At 37.4% G+C, this 19,956-nt stretch overlaps 1 protein-coding gene across 1 annotated transcript in view; it reads right to left on the reverse strand.

Annotated features, from left to right (window-relative positions):
- Window positions 1-19,956, reverse strand: part of kcnh8 (potassium voltage-gated channel, subfamily H (eag-related), member 8) — a 95,611-nt gene that overhangs the window by 1,153 nt on the left and 74,502 nt on the right. Inside the window, exons 11-15 of the mRNA XM_066674310.1 lie at window positions 18,581-18,795; window positions 13,866-13,904; window positions 11,672-11,892; window positions 10,616-10,722; window positions 10,140-10,219 (exon numbers count right to left, since the gene is read on the reverse strand). Of these exons, the coding sequence (XP_066530407.1) occupies window positions 10,140-10,219; window positions 10,616-10,722; window positions 11,672-11,892; window positions 13,866-13,904; window positions 18,581-18,795 (662 nt within the window). The remainder of the gene's footprint in view (window positions 1-10,139; window positions 10,220-10,615; window positions 10,723-11,671; window positions 11,893-13,865; window positions 13,905-18,580; window positions 18,796-19,956) is intronic.

Below are 19,956 nucleotides of genomic sequence, written 5' to 3' on the forward strand. Positions count from 1 at the left end.
TTCTAATAGATGACCCCACACTATGCAAATTTTTGTGATCTTGTGGAACATTTATCACCTCTTTAAAAAGCCTCTGTTTATTATATACTAGGACCAAGCTTATTTATCAACTATGCATACCATGTATGAAATCCATTAGTGGAATCTATATATCTGTTTTATTGGTATTAATCGAACCAATCCCACTCTTGCTTCTTCTGCAATTAGGCCATGGTTTAACAAACACTCTGAATACACACTTTTTCTTTTAGTCCAAGCATATATGGAATACATGTAAGACTGTATGTAAATAACCTCTCTGTACACATATCTTAAACTGCTGCAGCAGATTTTTGTGCCTTTATAATTCATAGAAGAAAAATCCAGTCATGTTTGCACATGAAGCTCACATTATGACTCTGCTAGTTTGGTCCAAATAATATAGGGATCTACATGCCTAGTGGCTGAAATTCTATATTAATGCTAAAGCTGAATGCATTTAGAACAGTTCTCTGAAAGAGTTGGGTAGCTGACATGAGTTAAAATTTATTTCTATAACATGTGATATTAACACTACTCATAAAGCATTAGATTTTGTTGTATATGTTCAGTCTTAACCCTAAGTCAAAACAAAGCAAAACAACATATTTTAATGTGTTAATGAGTTTTTATAGAGGTTGCATTTCATTCAGACAACATATTCTGTCCTTTTCTGGTTTATAGGACATGCAGGAATTATCAGCTATTACTGACAATTCCCAATTATTATCCTTAATGTCAGTCGAAATATTTATGAAATATACAATCCCCAGAATTTCTTTTTCCAGAAAAATTGGCACACAATCTAAAAAAACAGTAATTGATTAAATTGCTTGAACATTTGAACTTATAAATGTAAAATAAAGTAAAATAGGTGTAAATAGGTTGTATGAGTAATACTGTTCTTGAAGGTTCCGAAGTTAATAGTTTAACTGATAACAGGTGAAGTCATCAAGATTAAGTATTACGGCTGGCCCCTGAATTTTCCTTCTTTGGGTAGGTATTTACTCCTTAATTTTGTAATTCAAATATTTCTGTCTATTTATTGATAAAGGCAACACCCCATTCCACTTGTGTTCATGCTCTCCAGCCCCCGGAAACCCCCACTCCTCTCATATTCAGACTTGTCAACATTAAAATCCTTGTAGGAATGAAGTCTGCATGCTTATTACCGCTGACACTGAATCCCTAAAAATGGAATTCAGGACAGGTCTACAAAGTATAAAAGAAGCATTCACCAAAGGTTTTGTCTTTGCAAGCAAGGATGGGTCATACTGTACTTCATCAGTTTGTGCTAAACTTTGTAAAAGAATGGTCAGTCAGTTCAAAGTATATTTCTCAGTCTAAGAGAATTTAGGACCTCCATGTTAGTTAGACAGGGTGCATGTGCTTGACTGGCCTGCCTTCATTTCAGGTCTGTTTCCTATTGAAAATGTATGGCACATCATGAAGAGGAAAATCAGAGAAGAGTGACCACAGACAAAGCAACAGAAGCCTTGTATAGAGCAAAAATGGGCAAATGTTCCACTTGTAAAACTCAACACCTTCAAATAATTTACACCTTCACAATTAACAATTAGCACCTTCAATTCTGAAATGAGAAGAAAAGAAAACTAAAATAAAATGTGATGTGACCCAGTGAAAAACATGTCTATGTCCCACTTTCATCTGAGTGCGTTGCATCAATTTATGAATTTGTTTATATTTATATTCTTTTGTTTGTTAAACAAATATTCAAGTAAATGAACAAATTACAGATTTTGCTTTTTAATGCATTGTTAGGAAAAGTCAAATTTGAATGAAAACGGGCTTTGTATGTTTATTATATGGCTGACACTCTCCAGCACTAAAGGTAACAAGCGAACAGAACACAAACTGTTTCCCTAAATGGTTTTGACTGAAATCTGGTAGAAGACAGACGGTATATGGTTGAAAGTGGCAGGTGTAGGCTGTCAACAAACAAAAAAATGATTGGAAATATCTTCATAGTTTTTTGCAGTAGTGATGAATGCATGAATGTGTAGAATAATTAGCCATAGTACAGTGCACATGGTTCATTCCTGTACCTTGACTCTAATGAAGTCACAGCAGTGGCAAAAATCCAGCTCAGCAGCTGGTCCTGCCAATCACATTTCATGGGACAATCTCATTCTGCCTTCAGCAAGAGCTATGACAAGTCAAGCACACATGTATATCCACATAGGACCAGACAATGCTTAGTCAGATGCAGAAGGTTAGATTCATATTTCACTATAAAGACTTATGAGTGGTGTATTTGGGCTTAAAAATCTTATCTGCTAAATATTTGTTACCTAATAGGTAAATAATGATTCTCAATACAGGTCTAAAAAAAGCTAGAGTTCTACAGCTAGAACTTATGAACAAATAATTGATCTACAGCGGGGAATTATAAACAAGGCAGAGACAGATGGGGCAGGGAGAAGTCAGTAACCTATTTCATCAACAGCTTGTGCTGTTGCCATGGGAGGGATTGTAAACATATGAGCAATAGGAAGATGAAAGCAAAAAGTCACAAAAGAACTAGACTGAGAAAAGCTAATTTGGTCCCCATCACTTTTTGAAAGTCCGTATTTTGTCCCCACCTGTGAAATGGAGTGTGAGGAGCAATGAAAGATAGATTGGACACAACTGTGGAATTATTGTTTCATGACCAAAGATGAAAATAAACACCAGCCCCAAGAACAAACATTGAAACAATGTTGAACAAATAATGAAAGAAACCAAACAAAACACTAAACTAAACATGAAAACAAACAATAAAGCCACAATTATTCATTCATTGTCTGCAACTGCCTATCCAGCTCATGGTTGTGGCAGGTCTGGAGCCTACCTGGAATCACTGGGCACAAGGCAGGAACACACCCTCTAGGGGGAGAACACACCAAACTCCTCACAGACAGTCACCCAGAGCAGGACTTGAACCCACAACCTCCAGGTCCCTGGAGCTATGTAACTGTGACACTACCTGCTGTACCACTGTGCCCGCCGGTCCACAAGTAAAAGACTTAATTAATTATAAAAATATATATATTAATAAAAAGACATAAATAATGTACATAATTAAAAATATACGAAACTACAAACGTATAGGAAAATAATCGTGCCGTGTGTTGAACATGACGAGATGCAAGTACAAGGGAATAACCTTATTTTAAACAGAAGTAGACTTCACAAATTGTAGAACAATCAAAACTGTAGAATAACACAAAACTAAACATGAGCACAAACAGGAGAGAAAATCTAAACAGCAAGGGGAAAGAACACAAGGAACTTGTAAACACAAGACAAATTAATAGAACACAGTTAGGGAACATTAAACATCATGGAAACACGCAAGGAGTATGGGGGAAAGGTGAAGCAGCGGAACTAGAAGGCGGGGACAAAATACAGAACGAGAAAAGGAGGTAAAATTAAAACAAGGACAAACCATACAGGGGAAAAAACAAGACAACACAACTTGAAAAAAATTGCACAAAGACACAACGCCAGCCCCTCAGTGCTTTGCCTTAATTTCTTTTTTGTTCCCACCACTTTTAAAAATTCTGATTTGTGCCATTTCCTTTTTTAAAATGTCATATCCCCATAAGGTTTGAAATTCACATTTAGCAGATTTCATTTATAATCATGTTACAAAATTAGTCAACTGCACTGTCAAGAGGCATGTCCAAGAAATTGTAATATGGCATGATTTGCCTAACCACCACTTTTTAGAATACACTACTTTGTCCTTGTCACTTTTTTTATAGCAATTTAAGTAATATGTGGAAAATGTATCTCTATTGTCTTTCAAATATGAAAGATATAAGTATTTAAATATCTGATGTCGAAATCTTTTTATTCTCTATGAGCTTTTGCATGCTCTATAGGAGGTTCAGTTTCTTTGTATATTTTCATATAAAAAGCTAAGAAGATTTCAGCACAAGCCTAGATATTAAATTAGATGTACATTCTTGTGCGGGTCAACATCTTCTTGTGTTTTACTAAGCTTTGAAGTATTGAAAATAGGGTCTAACCATCCCACTGGAAAGACATACATAAGACATAATGTCTAACTATTCTTCCATAGCAACAGCATTACACCAGCTGCTGGAGGCAGAGGCTAGTCCCTTCTCTCTTCCCCATCTGTCTATGTCTCACTGAGCTAGTGGAGGTCTTTATTTGAAACAAACTGTTTACCTGTTCCCTGTGGAGCTTCATTGTTCATTGTGGCTGTATAAGCGTTTAGACATTTTTGGGTCTGCACTTACTTTCCTCATATCACAATGCACTGGGTTGCCAGGTCATAAGGAAAACAACAATTAGCTATTTTATGAGTGAAATGTCCATGCTACTACCATGTAGGACACAATAGGATAATATTGCTTTACTTAGAATAGTCTATCATTCAATAATATCAGGTTTGTGGTCAAATTAAAGTTTTTGCGATGATGAATGGAAAGGGGTGGACTGATAAATTGTCTGGGCTACAATCCATAAATTGTACAATGCACACACATGGACAACCAATTAGCAATACTTTTATAGTATATAAAGTATATAACCTCATTGTTTCTATAAGTTTTATAGCTTAATATAAATACTTACAATATAGGTACACTTTGAACTTTTACAATTACAGAAAATAGTCCACCTACTTCCCAGCATACTTTAACCTCTTTTCACTCTGTTCTTCAATGATGCAATACTCCACAAAACCACCACAGAGGAGGTATTATTTGGGTTATAGATAATTCTCAGCAAAGCAGTGAGACTGACATGGTGTTTGTGATGTGTTAGCCTGGCTCAGCCTAAGGGGATCAGACACAGCAGTGCTAAGCCTCTCACTGGCCTATGTGGTCTATGACACATCTTCCTTGTTGTTCCACCCTGTAGATGTAAGTCAGAAACAGTAGCTCATCCTCAGTTCTCAGTCCAGCAGTGACAGTGACATGTTTAAAAAGTTTGGTCCACTCGTGCTAGTGCATCACTACCATGTCAGTCCTTAGCATAGAAGACAGGATTAAAGCAGGCTTGCACATCAGATGGACTAAATCTATAACTGTCGAACCAGGGGCGCAGCCAGGGTGGAGGAAATTTAGGACGATTCTAAGGGCCTGGCACTGACAGGGGGCCCTTGGAGGGCTATTAATATTATTTTAATAGTATTGCCTTGTGTAGGCTAGCGCATCTTTCATGGGGCCCATGATTTTTACCTGCGCCCCTGTGTCAAACTTTAAATACCTTTTATGATGAGGGGAGCTGACTGATTGGACATATATACAGATAGAAGGGACAGAGGACCTTATTCAAGCATGTTCAAGCATGAAGACCCAAAGTTTTTTTTTTGTTAATTTTGTTTATCACTGTATATCTGCTCTATATTAGAATCAGAACCAGGAAATAAACCGGTGCACAGAGGATCAGAAACAGAACCAGGAAATAAACCAATACAGTAAGGATAGGAACCAGAACAAATTAAGGGTCAAAAAGGAGCAGAAGCAGAACAAAATCACTGTGGTGAGAAAGAAATCCATTACTTGAACAATTTTTTATTTATTTTAAATGTGCCTATACTAGGAGTTTATATTACTCCAAATTTCAAAAACTGGGGTCATTTGTCCCAATTTCCCAATTGCAGCATTGAACTTATTGAAGTTATTAGTTTTGTCTTTTCACATAAACACAGATGTACAGAAATGAAATCAATCAGGGTAAGTGTGCAGGCAGGCTTAAAAACCTGAATACTGAACAAAAATAATCATGTTATTGGTGAGAAAAAATGCACTCAATCCCTCAGTGAGAAGTGGGAGAGATTCCACAGAGAGCTGTACCACTAGCCATCATTATGTCAGTGAGAATACCGAGGTCAGAGGTTCTAGTGGAGTCTGGGAATTGAGTACAAAGGTTACAGTATGCAGTCATATTGAAGAATGGGATGTGAAATAATTAGTTGAAGTTTAAGCTAAAAGAGCTTAGATTTAATTACGGGAGAAGCACATACCAGTAAAAGGTCTATATGTCGTTGGAAGATGTCTAACAGAAAAGATCAAATAGACTAATAGAGATTCCCACTATGGTGAAAAATATCAGAAGACATCCTCCATCTGTTTAAATTCCCATTAAACGTTATTCTTAGAAAATTACACATACATGTATCTTTATGAATCTTTTCTGGAGACTCACTTAAGGTTGTCAAATGAATATCCAGCTTAGATCCTGAGCTTGTTGATCACTACATTCAATTGATTTTATTTATATGGCGCTTTTCACAACAGAAGTAATCACAAAGCCTTGGCAGCCATGGTCTTGAGGTTAGAGTAGTGAGCTTGAGGACGGAGGGTCACAAGTTCAATTTAGGGACTGGCAAAAAAAAAATCCTTCACGGCTGAAGTGCCTTTGAGCAAGGCACCTAAACCCCAAACTGCTTCCCAGGTTCTGAGGAGGTTGGCAGCCCCCTGCTCTGGTTGTGTGTGTGTTCACTGCCCCTAGTGTTTGTGATTAATTGCTCACTAGCATCTGTTCACTACCACAGATATGTCAAATGCAGAGAAGCAATTTACCTAAGGAGATCAATAAAAGTGTTTCTTTTTCTTCTTCTACAAAGCAGCTTTACAGAGATCTGGGTCCAAGCCTTCTATGAGCAAGCCAGGGATGTCCGTGACAAGGAAAATTGCCTCAGCACATGAGGAAGAAACCTTCAAATCAAATCCTACACATTCCTTTTGTTTTTCACTTTTCTTTTTTAATATGTCTTTAGTGTATTATCATCTCCTGAGAAAGAAGCAGCTTCTACTTGAAATTAAATAAGTGTGGTTACACATTTCTGTACCACACTCTTAGTCATCAAACAGCAAAAACTATGGTATAATTTCATACATAAGTGGGTGTTTCTAATTATCTCGTTTATTGGGCATCCAATATGAAATTACAAGTTACAAGTGTGAAGATACACTTAGTAAGTAGTCCTCTGTTTGCTGCAGTAACAGCTACTATACACTAGATGTCAGAAAGTTCAGATGAGGGTTTAATGGCATTCAGCCACATGAACATTACTGAGGTCAAGTACTGATGTTGGATAATTAATTCTGGATGAAAAAAGCACTACTCCGACTCATCCCAAATGTATTGATTGGTACCTGAATCCAGAGAATGCAGTTCCACCACTCCAGAGCCCACTGTTAGGCTGGCTTTATACCTTTCCAGCCTTACGCTTGGCATCGAGCATGCTGATTTTAAACTTGTGCACATGTGCATTCCATTTTACTGGCAATGCTTTTCTACAGAGATTACACAGATTACAACAGTGCATAACATGTCCAATGTTTGTGTCAATACCTTAGAATAGTTAAAGTCTTTTAAATTTGGCCATACATTTTGCTTTTAATCAGGAAAAAAAAAGATGTGTCATGGCTATATTCAAAGCTGGAAACCTGTGTGAAAAAATACAGTATTGGTAATGATCCAGGACATGGCACAGATGATCTCAGTTTAGATGAGCATGGATTTGGCAGAAACTCAAGGTGTCATGCCAAATAAGTGATAATAACAAATAATGAGTGTAATTGGTTAATGATCCACAAATGCCACCGGAGACAGCAGAAAGGATTAGAACACAGCATCAGACAGGAAGAGGCCTGAGGAAGAGTGGCCCACACCTCAGAGAAGACCGGACCAAACACGGATTACATTGTAACCCTGCTGAGAGACAGTCTGTCAGAGTGAGAGAAGGGGAGAAAATAACGAAAGGGTACAGGAAGAAAGAGGAGTGAGAATGACATGTAAAGAAAAATACAGGTGGAACCAAAGAGCAGATAGAGAGCAGGGAGAGAGAGGAATGAGACAGACATACAGAGGGAAAGTGAGAGGAAGGTGAAAATGACAAAGAATACAGGAAGAATGATAGAGAAAGGTGAAAATGAGAGAGAGTGTCTCTATAGGAAGATGCCCTCTCACAGAGACACTGGTGAAAATTTTAATGTCACTGCAGCCACCTGACAGTCAAAGCAGTGGGTCATGCAACATCTCAGCACATGCAATAGTTACATAACTTTCAGCACCATAATGGCAACTTTCTGATTTTGTTCTTCTTCAGAATACAGAACAACTGAGTCCCTTGCAGATGTCCATTCATTTTTTTAACCTGATCATAATGAGTCTCAGATATTGTTTCCCTAATATATTTTTTTATTTGTCATTTGTTCAAAACATGAAGCCCAATATGACATTGACTAGGCTGACTAGATAACTATTCATTTTTGCAGAAGCAAGAGAACAGGAGTGGAATCATTTTGTTTGTGGATGATAGTTATGTTACACTTGCCATGCTCTCAAATTGTGATCATTCGGATTTCATCTTGTGCAACATATTATTCCTTCTTCTGATGCATCTAAAAGCTCTAAAGCCAAATTGCCCAATCTTAAGTACTGCAAAATGTCAGAACATGCATATTATACAAATTACTGAATTTTATATCAATTCATGAAATTATATTAAAAAAATGAACATTGTGTTGTTCACTGTGTATAGGTTTATTATCGATATTAATTAGCAAAAATAAATAAAAATAAATAAATGAGTTTTATACATTTTTGCCCATAATTATTTATTCTATATTTGCTTATTTCTTACAGAAAAATAATTAGATAGATTATTGTTCAATTAATCATCCAATTAATCATTTTATCACTTATATTAGAAAATTAATAAAATTATGTTTAATAATATTATATAATATTGACCAAATTCTTTGAAAAACTATTAACTGAATATAAATGTACTGATTATATTAGCTTAGTTTTTGTTTATAGTTATTATCATAAAATCTTATATTATATTGTAGTAAATGCCCCATCCAGGGTAGGCTCCAGACCCACCCTGACCCTTTAATGTATTAACAATTACAATTATTCTTTACAATTACAGTGGCAGTGCATGGAGTTGGTGGATGAAAAACCAGAGTTAAGAAGGTAACAGAAGGTTCAAGGGCACTGTAGAATGTTCTCTGTATATCAGCATGGGGCCAACCCCACTTTTTTCCTCACAAGTCTGATGTCCTCTAGTGTTTGATAGATATCCTCAGCATTTCACGCTTTCACTCTTCTCTCCCTTGCTGGTGTGGGCCATATGGTGAGTGAGTAACCGGGCACCAGGAGCTCAACTAAAATGAGCTGATTTCAGGTTAACTCTTTACTAACAAGTCTAGGGCACTCACACTACAATGTTCCATGAAAACAAGGAACTGCAACCACAGTGATACAGGAATGATCTTCAGGTTCAAATGTACATAATAAGTTACAAAACATATAGTTTATCAAGGACAAATATTTCAACTTAGCAATGTTAAAACAAATTAAGGAAATATTAATTTGCAATCACAATTTCATTGATTCTAATCTTTTAAAATGTATGATGACATTTTTTTTGTTTTAACTGTTCAGAATAAATTATTCTTTCATTCACCTTTAGTTATGGTTTCATCCTATTCAAGGTCGAAGTGGATTTAGAGCCTGGAATCATTTGACACAAAACAGTATCACACCCTGTAAAAAGCCCAAGTCCATCACAGGGCATCACACACTCCCCCAGTCACTCACACAATCACATCAGTGGAGAATTTCACACAGCCTACCCACCTACCAGCATGTGTTTTTAGACTGTGGGAGGAAACTTATCCACCTGAAGAAAACATAGCAGAAGGGTAGAACTTACCAACTCCTCAGTGACCTGAGGCAAGGATCAATACCAGTACCAATACCAGGACCCTGGAGCTCTGTGGAGCTGAAGCAACACCATGCTGTTCTGTGCAGAATCAATGGAGCTTACAAAATAATATTCCACTGCAATCATACTTTTTTTTATATAAACTTTGTTTATAAAATCAATTGTGCTCTAAATGTATGGCTGCTGTATATTTAGAGTCAAATTCTGCTGCTAAGTAAAGGAACTGCGGTATGTATGCATGAGGATACCTCCCAGTTAATATGAGGAATATCACAACAGTTCAGAACCCTTTTTATGAGGGTGTGCTTACTCATGTCAGACATGAACAGAAAAAAATCAAACACCAATATGATTTACAAAAGTGCCCAAATGCAGCAAGAAAAGACTAGTTTTACAGTACCTCCTGGTCCAAGTGACGTAAATGTCCTCTGGTCTCCTCTGATTTAGCTACTAGCTCTGCTGTGGTGAGATGCAGGATGTCTGGAAATGTAGGTAAATATAAATAAATGAATAAATATCTTGAATAAAACTAGAAGTTTATCATTGCTACTACACAAAGAATGATTGTGTCCTCATTTTCCTTTCAGTCTCAGGCACACATTATTTTGCTGGTTGTGTAGGGTGGCCCTCCTACTCCCCAGTCACAAGTACAATGCTACCAGTGCAAGCATCTATTAACAGATTAACAGGCACAGCAGATCTGGGCATTTGGAGTTCTCCAAGTATGTTGAGCTTTTCATTCATTCATTCATTCATTCATTCATTCATTCATTATCTGTAAACACTTACAAAGTTCACACACACACACACACACACACACACACACACACACACACACACACACACACACACACATACACATGTACAAACACTAACCTGTTTTGCTGGTGCTTATATTTGTTTGGCTGCTCTGGTGACCAGGTGAGAAAGTGAAAGCTGGAGACCTTTCCGAACCTTCATTAGCTTCTGTCCCATCCACCACCCTTAATCAACACACACATAACTTTTATAAAACCTTCCTGTCTAAATATCAGTTGGACCTACCACTAGTATGTTTTCACTAACACAATGAAATCTGCTGTAAATCAATATATTTGTTGAGAACTGACAACTATAAATATTACCAAGTGTTTTGTTCCATGTTTTGTTCCAGTGCTGCTGATGAACTCTCTGCATATATTGCTATACACATTTCACCCAGTTCTTCAATGGTCAGGAACCCCAGAGGAACTTTATCTGGTGTGTCATGCTCAGTGCTACAGTGACTTTGATTTGGTGCTGGTGATGCTAGGGTGTGCTTGTATGAGTTTGTCAGATACAGCAGAGTTGCTAGTTAAAACCCTCTGTTTCACTTCTGAACTTAGAATAGTTCAAGAATCAAAAGTATCCAGCTGACAGCGTCCTATGGGCAGCATCCTGTTATACTGATGAAGGACTAAAGAATAACCAACACAAACTGTGCAGTAACAGATGAGCTACAAGTTTACATCTACAAGTTGGACCAACAATGTACATGTGTCTAACTGAGTGGACATTGTGTTTAACAACTGCACTGACACAGCACCACAAAATCAGTGTCGCTGCAGTGCGAAGAATGTTCCACCAGCCAAATCATACTTCACCATTAATGAACAGTGTGAAAAGGAGCAAATTATGCAGAAAAACAAATGGACTACAGTATGTAATTATAGAACTACAAATGACCCAATCTTATGCACTAATGCTCTAATTAATATTGATTAAAATATTTTTGGTTGTCAACAGAAGAATCTTTCTCTAACTGTTTAACCAATTAAGTTGGATTCTTGTGGTGGGTTTCGTCTCTAGAACCTACATTCTTTCCTATGTTCCCAGACCTCTATCAAACATTCTGTTCAACTCGCCCTTGTACCTAGAACCCTTTGGGCATTTAATTTGAGTGTCAGAGAGTACCTGGGACTGAGATTGGAAGGGTCAGGCTTGGTCACTGGTGTCTGCTGAATGCGAAGCTTCTTGTCATTGTGGTGAGTGCTGCCTTGAAAGAGCGAGGGTCTGTGTCCACTCTTGTCATCCATAGCGTTCAGGTACAGGATCCGATCCTCATCTTCCTCTTCCTGCTGCTCGGCAATTGGAGGAAAACATTGAATCACGCCTCCGTTGCCCCTCCCCTCCACCTAGAATGGGGAAAAAGCTGTTCAGAAATTTTCTTCAAAAAGATTTCCATAACAGGCCTTCCAGTTAGATGTTAATATAAAATATTCTTTGATTTCACAGGGGTGGTTGATAGAATCGTATAATATTGATATACAAATATGTGTACAAAAAAAAAAAAAAAAACAAGAGGTAAGTGCACACATGAAAACCCAATATTGTCATATTTCACTGGCCCTTTGAAGGAAGAATCATGTTCTGAGATACTCAGCATGAGTAAACTCAAAGTAAAAACAATCACACAGGTAAACCAGTTACTAACTGATTTGCATTCAAGCAGCAGCACACTTTTTTCTACGAGCAGCCAAATGCCCAACAGGCAGTGCTACTATGGTCATGTTTTAGAACGTCACAGGTTCAACTTAGGTCAGTGCAAAATGTGAAATGTTTTCAGGCTCAAGGTTCAGGCCTGGATTGTTTAGGGAGCAGTTCTGTCTCAAAGCACACTCCTACGAACCATATGAAGTGCTGTACAGGAAAAATAAGAACAGTTATTGCATTTATATATATATATATATATATATATATATATATATATATATATATATATATATATATATGTATATATGTGTGTGTGTGAGTGTGTGTGTGTGTACTTAAAATTTGCATTTAAAACTGACATTTTGTGGACAAATATTTGTCAGTGATAGGACACTGTATAAAAGTGTTGGGTTAAAAATTTGCCATCTAAGTGATATGAGGTTTTGTTCCGACGGCAGTGATATGTTAACTCATGTTAATTAATGGCCTGTAGTATGATATTACATTCCACATCCTCATTACTTGGACACAATTTTTCATATATCGTCATAAATACAACTGCTAGGACACCAGTGATGCTAGTACAGGATTTCTGTTTTGTGGTGAAAGCTAATAAAGGTATCCTGAATGCTAACATAGCCTCTGATATAGGAACAAGTTTGCAATTTTAAACACCATTTCTGGAAAAGTAGGTTGATAAATATACTGAAAACCATTTCTGTGTACTTTTCTCAATTAAATATAGGTTCAAGAAAAAAAAAACTAATCAGAAACTGGTTTTACTGCAATTTTATTTTTAAATCCCAACTTTTCTGGAAACGGTGTGTATAAATAAAGTGTTTCAAGGAATTTCAATCTTTGAAGTATTAATATTCTTACATTTATTTGAATAAAATCTGTGATATAGAGTTAAAACTTAATATAAACATGAATGCATAACACACAATAACATACAAATAAGTACTGAGCTTAAAAATGACGGAGGTCAAATATGGCCATCAAAGGCTTCAAGGTAAACAGTTGTGACAGTTCTTCTTACTGTAGCACCAACAGGTGAAATGTAAGTGATGAAGTGAAAAATGCAGGTGTGAGGAGTGATAATGGGACTGGCTATATAAGTGTTCCCCAGACCTCTGTCTTTTTTGTCTGTATTTATAACTGATTAATTACACTGTGAAATATTCCGAAGCTCTAATTTGGTCATTTTCCCTGTTGAATAATTGAGGCTCACACTGTAATTGAAAGAGCGGCAGCCAGTCAACCACAGCATCAATTAGCTCTTTCTCTGCCGCTCCCCACATATTCCTCACTCCATACACTGTTTCCGCCTCCTCTTCCTGCTCCTACGCTCCTCCCTCCATTATTACAACTTCAGACATGGAGGGACAAGAGGCTAAAATGAAGGCTCATCATCTTCATCACCATCATCACTCTCAGGTTCACTTTTTCTCAGGTTCACTTTCTCTTTCGTTCAGTTTCTCTCTCTCTCTCTCTCTCTCTCTCTCTCACACACACACAACTGTTCTGGAGCTATAGTGCTCTTAGCCTCCCATCATTAGGCAAATGAGGCGAAAGATGGATCATCATTAAGGAAATGAGCCCACAGCTATTATGATCTACACACCATTGTTAGCAGGAAAAGGAAGGATGATTGACAGGAGATGGAAAGACGCACCTGTGTGTCCATGGACTTGCTGGATAACCTGGATATCACCTGAGAAGTCACACACAAACACACAGATGTATACTGTAAAAATTGTTCCTTTCACAGCTGGATTGCACATTATGGACTAGATGTATGTTCACTGTAAAACAAATCCAACTGTGACAGCAGTAGCATACTCTCAATATACAGTAATTTACTGTTTAGCATTGTAGAGTCATTTTACTGCTATTCTGTTTTATACTTTACAATCACAGTGCACTACTGCACTTCTGTTAAGAACTGAGACCAAGTATATTTTAGAGGAAACTACTTGCACTCGCAATGTGTGCATGCAGCTACAGGACATAAAGCTTTGATGTAACTGTAGTATGCACCTACGCAATTAACCTGAAATTGATAATCGATTAATTAAGACTGCAGCTCATCATACAAAATAACATAGCCCTGCCTACTAATTGCACATTGCCTACACTGTTCACTGCAGAAAGCCCTGCCCCACATTTAATCACTGATTTAGCACAGGGTTTGAAAGGAGCCCTTGAAATAATGAAAAGTAAATGTAAGTTCAGGAATGACGAGACATCTGTTTTGGTAAACGAGGTTCTTTCCCACCAAACCATTCCACAGGGGGAAATTCTACTCCAATTCATCCTGAATTTGGCACCATGTACAAACAGTGTTATTCTAATAGCAGACGTTTTCCAGCTTCCACTCTCGTGCTGCTGCCATATGTGTAATATCTTCACACACTTTTCTGTGATTATCCCATATTTTGAATGTACATTTTCCAAGTGATTATTAAAATCATCTCTAGTTCCAGCCAGAAGCTCAGCTAGTATCCGGTGGCTATGACACTTCAATTCTATTCATGTCTAATTTAATTAAAAACATCATTCATTATTTTAATCACTGAAGTGCACTGCATCAGCAAAATAAAGTCACCCCTTGGTATCTGTGGGAGACAAGCCCCAGGATCCCCCTCAGAAACCCAAACGTGTAGATGATGCAGTCCTTTATGAAAAGAAAAAAAATGTTGCATAAAGCGTTTGATTAGTCTCAAAGCCTGCATGCATGGTGCCAGGTGAAGGGCAGTGTCTGCAAGTGAGGGACCATCCCTATGGAGGGAGGGTTTCTTGGAGGGAGGGTTTCTGCTTGTGCTCACAACCGCTCAACACATCCACCTGCAGACACTTGCAGGGCTGCTTTTTGCTTGCACATGCTATTCTGAAATGTTGTGTGCACACCTGGTTTGGCATGAGTAGTCTCTCAAACATGGAGATCCAACTGTACACAACTAAGGCCAACAATATTAGTAACACAGAAGTACACCGAACAGTGAAGGACACTTCATAAATCAGCAAACTGACAAAAGCACCAGCCAAGTGGGAAGCTCTAGTTTCCCATGAAACTAGACATAGGGTAGTTGTGTATGGACAATAGCAGGAAACAGTAATCCCACAGATAGATCTGCTTCAATTCTGTATGGAAAACATGATACAGCACTGCTGCATGTGTCCCACAAAAGGATTAACAGTGTGAATGTAACCTCAGGACAGCTAATCAGAGCAGTGCTCATATATGTACTATATACTTCAGTCTTAAAATCACAATAATGAATAAACACTTTTCTAATTATAATGGTGAATAAGAACTGGAAGATTGTTGTGTAAATGTTGTTTTGTGTAAATAAACTGATTTTGGTGAACACAACTTCCAGAAACATTATAAATGGAGTAAAAGATTTAATGATATAGAAATATAAAAAGTAAGTAATTGGTCATTTTAATAAAAAAAAAAAAAAATCTGAACATATAGTATACATTTAGGTAAAGTTATCTTTAAAGGTAGTTAAAGGGTGCCACCTCAGTAATAAGAACGTGTACCCAAAACATGTTCAGTTGCTTTTTTCCTGCAGTTCCTAAAGTTTGAAATATGACAAGGCTTCACACAAGAAATAACATTTAGACATTTTTTAGACATAACTTGGTGGGTTTTTTTTACCAGGTGCAATTGTGTAGGACTATGAAAAATTGTAGGAACACCTATGACACTATACCCTATGAGTGTAAAGTTTTGTGGATTCTTGAGAAAAGGAAGGATATTAAACTACAATTGTGGGGAACTGCAGTTCTCTCTGGTTTGTTTATGTTCAGAAGTTTTGTGTCTTATAAGGTGGAACGGTACGTTTGAGGAGAAAATGGACTGTTGTTTGTATGTGGCTGAAACATAACTTGCCTGTAAGTTTTTATTCACTTCTTGAATTTCCACAGACACTTTAGTTTTGTAGCATTTTCTCTGTGTTTACTTTCATGCACCTAACATTCTCCAAAATTTAGAGTGGTTTACTACTTAAATAATCTAAAGCAAAAAAAAAGTCAATATTACTCACTTATGGAGTAGAATAAAGCAATGTCCTCATTCCTTTTCATGATTTTTTAATGTTTGGCTGGCACTTTGCCATTTCTTTGATGTGAGCAGAGAGAGAGGAAGCCTAGCATGTCTGACTAAGCCAGTTATTTATTTATTTATATGTGTGTTTATTTATTTACTAACCCTAACCCTAACCCTAAACACATTAGACCATTTTTCAGTGCATGGACAGAGTGGAGAGCTTGCAAATAGTGAGAAAATATCTTCTTGATTTTATAAAAAGTGTTCATTACAATCTTAGATATTCCCTTTAATACGTGGTTTGCCACATTTTTTTCCACAATAACAGGTTCTGCTCTTTTGGGAAATCCAATCACACCAGCAGTTTTGAACGCTGGGTCTGGAGTACCACTGCCCTGCACATTTGAAAATTACCCCATTTCCCAACACACCTGATACAATGCATGATCAAATCTTTGCTAAATTAAAGTGTGGGCAATAGTGCAGAGTGAATGCACTATTGTGTGGGTCGTCGGAAGTCCAAGATTCAGGTTGAGGACCACTGCTTTAAACTAAATGTTGGAAAATATTTGTGAGAATTTGATGGAATGACTTCACAATTTCAGTGTTCTACAGCCAAGTATTTAGGTGCTTTATACCATTCTAGCTGACACCGGTTATTAGGTATTTTGACCATAGTGTTATTTGCTGCTCCAGAGCATTGCACTCTATTAGTTTATATATACATATAGACATTATATGACTCACTATCAATATCCTCAATGGGTGCAACTCAATTCTCTAAATTATTAAGGGTGTTAAACACACTTTTATTTGTTTCACTAACATAAGCAGAAGAAGACAGCCCAGTACTATTCTTCACCTTGCTTAGAGGAAGAGTATAAGATCAAGGACAAGAGAAATGATATGCCAACCACTCTTCCTGTGTTGGCCCATAGGCAGTGAACTGTACCATTCTTCACTGCGACTCTTAAGTAGCTCTGCTCTGTGGTGTAGATGCTAGCAGTAATTATTATCCTCTGTTCCTCAGAGAGTGCAGGAGTGTTCCATCACAGTGTAAATCTCCCAGCGTGCCTCTCAGCTAGCAGCCTCTTGCTGATGAAAAAGCTTTTCAAGGAGAAGCCGACAGCCACTAGTACAGGCATTAAATACAGTAAATGGAGTACAAGCTTGGATTGTGCTGAACACTTGACTTTGGGCTTTAATTGGTTTAAAGCCTCATGTACAGAGAAGTCATGTTCAGCCAAGTGAAGTGAAGAATGTTCTCCACACATTTGTAGACAACACTTAAAGTTCATTTAAGGTTATCCCATTGTGACCACAGATATTGAGATTTGCACATTCCTGTGAGAATCTGATTGCATTCAGCCACAGGATCATTAGTGAGGTCAGGTGCGAATGCTGGATGATTCGATCTGAATCAAAAAACACACCACTCAAACTCATCCAAAAGTTCCACAAACAGTTCCACTGCTCCATAACACAATGCTTAGGGTCTTAAAGATGATCTTTATAATTTGGAATTTTTCCCTGGTGAATGTCTGGTGTTTTATGCATCAGTGGCTCTGTAAATGGAAAAGCAACTAAGGGCCCCTGTCTGAAATGGCTCTTGCTTTCTTTCTTTAAATTTCTGCTTGAGTCATGGCCGAGAAATGGCATCTGGAGGCCTAAGGATTGTGGAGAGACCTCCTTACATTGAAAATGATGAAAAGGGATGTTTCTCTATTCCTGCACCACAGTTGATAAAAGTGATAGTTGATAAAAGTGTAGCTGATAAAAATCACCCAACCTGACTGACTATGGTTTAATGCTACACCTGTGCAAGCACACTACTCCAATAAGAGACCTATGGAAAGATTCCTAATGCATTTTAATGCATTAAAATAATCCATTGAGAACCCACCAAAATCCTCACACACTCAAGGCAAAGTCTGCAGTCAATTTCAATGTCAATTGCTAAAGGAATTTCCAATCCTACTAATTTGATGATCTTCACTATAGAATAATAGTTTGGTGTTATGTTGGTGAAATTTGTTGAAGTGACAAGCAGGTGTAACTGTTAATAGCAGATAACAATAGTGGAAATATACTGCCATTATCAGATCAATTCAAAACAGAGAGAAAAGCCAAACTGGGGAAGTAACAGCCTGTCAAAATAGTCTTTCTGATATATTTTGGCCTGCAATGTTCTACTCATGCACAAAATATAGTCTACATTCTTTTCAAACTTGGCAGTGTAGGCTGATATGACCTGGTATGACCTAATATTTCATGCTAAAAAAACTCAAAAGAAATCCAATGACAGTAAATGTGATTATTGTGGTGGGTCTTACGTGGCGCTCTTGTCCCTCCCTGAGGTTGTAGGTCAGGTCATGAGTAATGTCCTGGACAAAACGGTGAGAGTACTCAGGGTACAGGTCCAGCACCTCATACAGTCCCCTCAGATTAATGCACTGCAGATCACAGTACGTTAGCGCCTTCACATCTGCATTAGTCTTTATCACCCGGTTCTCCACAGACAAGTTAGCCCCGATTAGGTCTCCTTTACCTGTGTATGAACACACACCCACAAACAAATATGCACAAAAGCAAACTGTTTGAGAACACTGAAATAGTAATGCATTCAGTTTACCTTGTTCAAACTGGAAAGAGGTAATAGGCACAATCTAATACTGGGGGAAAATAGTTTGAGTGTAGAACAGCATCTTGTATTCTCAATTTCAAAAATATAATACATACTTTCATTTACTGTTTTAACGGCAATTTATATGAATGCATGAATAATGTTGGAGAGAGGGCCAAAAAAATTCTGGTAGTGGATGACTAAATATTTTTTAAAAACCTTTAAAGGATCATTACATAAGGTTTTTACCTTACAATTGGTGCTTTAAAATAATTGTGAAGCATTGCTATCCTAGAATGAGCACTGCAGAAACTTCACTATGTAACTCTATTTAAACCTAAATCTTACCTATTGTTTTTTTAATTTAATGAAAATTAAAATATACATTTTGGTTCTAGCTCTTACTATGAACAATACAGTTGATTTTCTATACTAATACAACTAAAAATGCAGCTGATAGAAAAACTTAGAAGAAAATATCTTCAGGGTGTCTGATTGCTGTGGGAATTTACAGATGATAAAGGTATGGGGTGCTAAGGGAATATGAGAAGCATGTTCTACCTGAATGTGTTTGACTAAATGAAATACATTTCAGATTGTGTTAGTCTGTACCCGTTCTCTTAAATACTCTGGGGTTGGGGTTGTTTTCAAAGGACACAATTACACACGAAAGACAGACTGCTGCTGAGCTTGTGGAGATGGTTTGTGTGTGTTTGAGTGTGTGTGTGTGTGTGTGTGTGTGATGACTTATATCATTCTGTCATAATCACAGAAGGTGTAGATGTTGCTGAGAGTACAGTTTAATGCAAACTCAAAGTCACACAGACCTTCTGCTGTCAGCAAGATGGACAGGGTAAAAGAGGGATAGGGTGCAGAATTTTTTTTTTGTCAAAAAAAAAAAAAAAAAAATCACACAACACCACCCCTCCACCATCACACACATATACACACTAGCAAAATGATGGAGATTATATTTTTCACACATCCACATCTTTGTCCTGTGTGCCATATGAATGTGTGAAGTCTCATAGCGAGAGTGACCAATTAGAGAGGACACCTGAGCTGCTCATCTCTGAGAAACAACGT

This window comes from Hoplias malabaricus, chromosome 6 (genome assembly GCF_029633855.1).
Source record: "Hoplias malabaricus isolate fHopMal1 chromosome 6, fHopMal1.hap1, whole genome shotgun sequence".
Taxonomy (NCBI): Eukaryota; Metazoa; Chordata; class Actinopteri; order Characiformes; family Erythrinidae; genus Hoplias; species Hoplias malabaricus.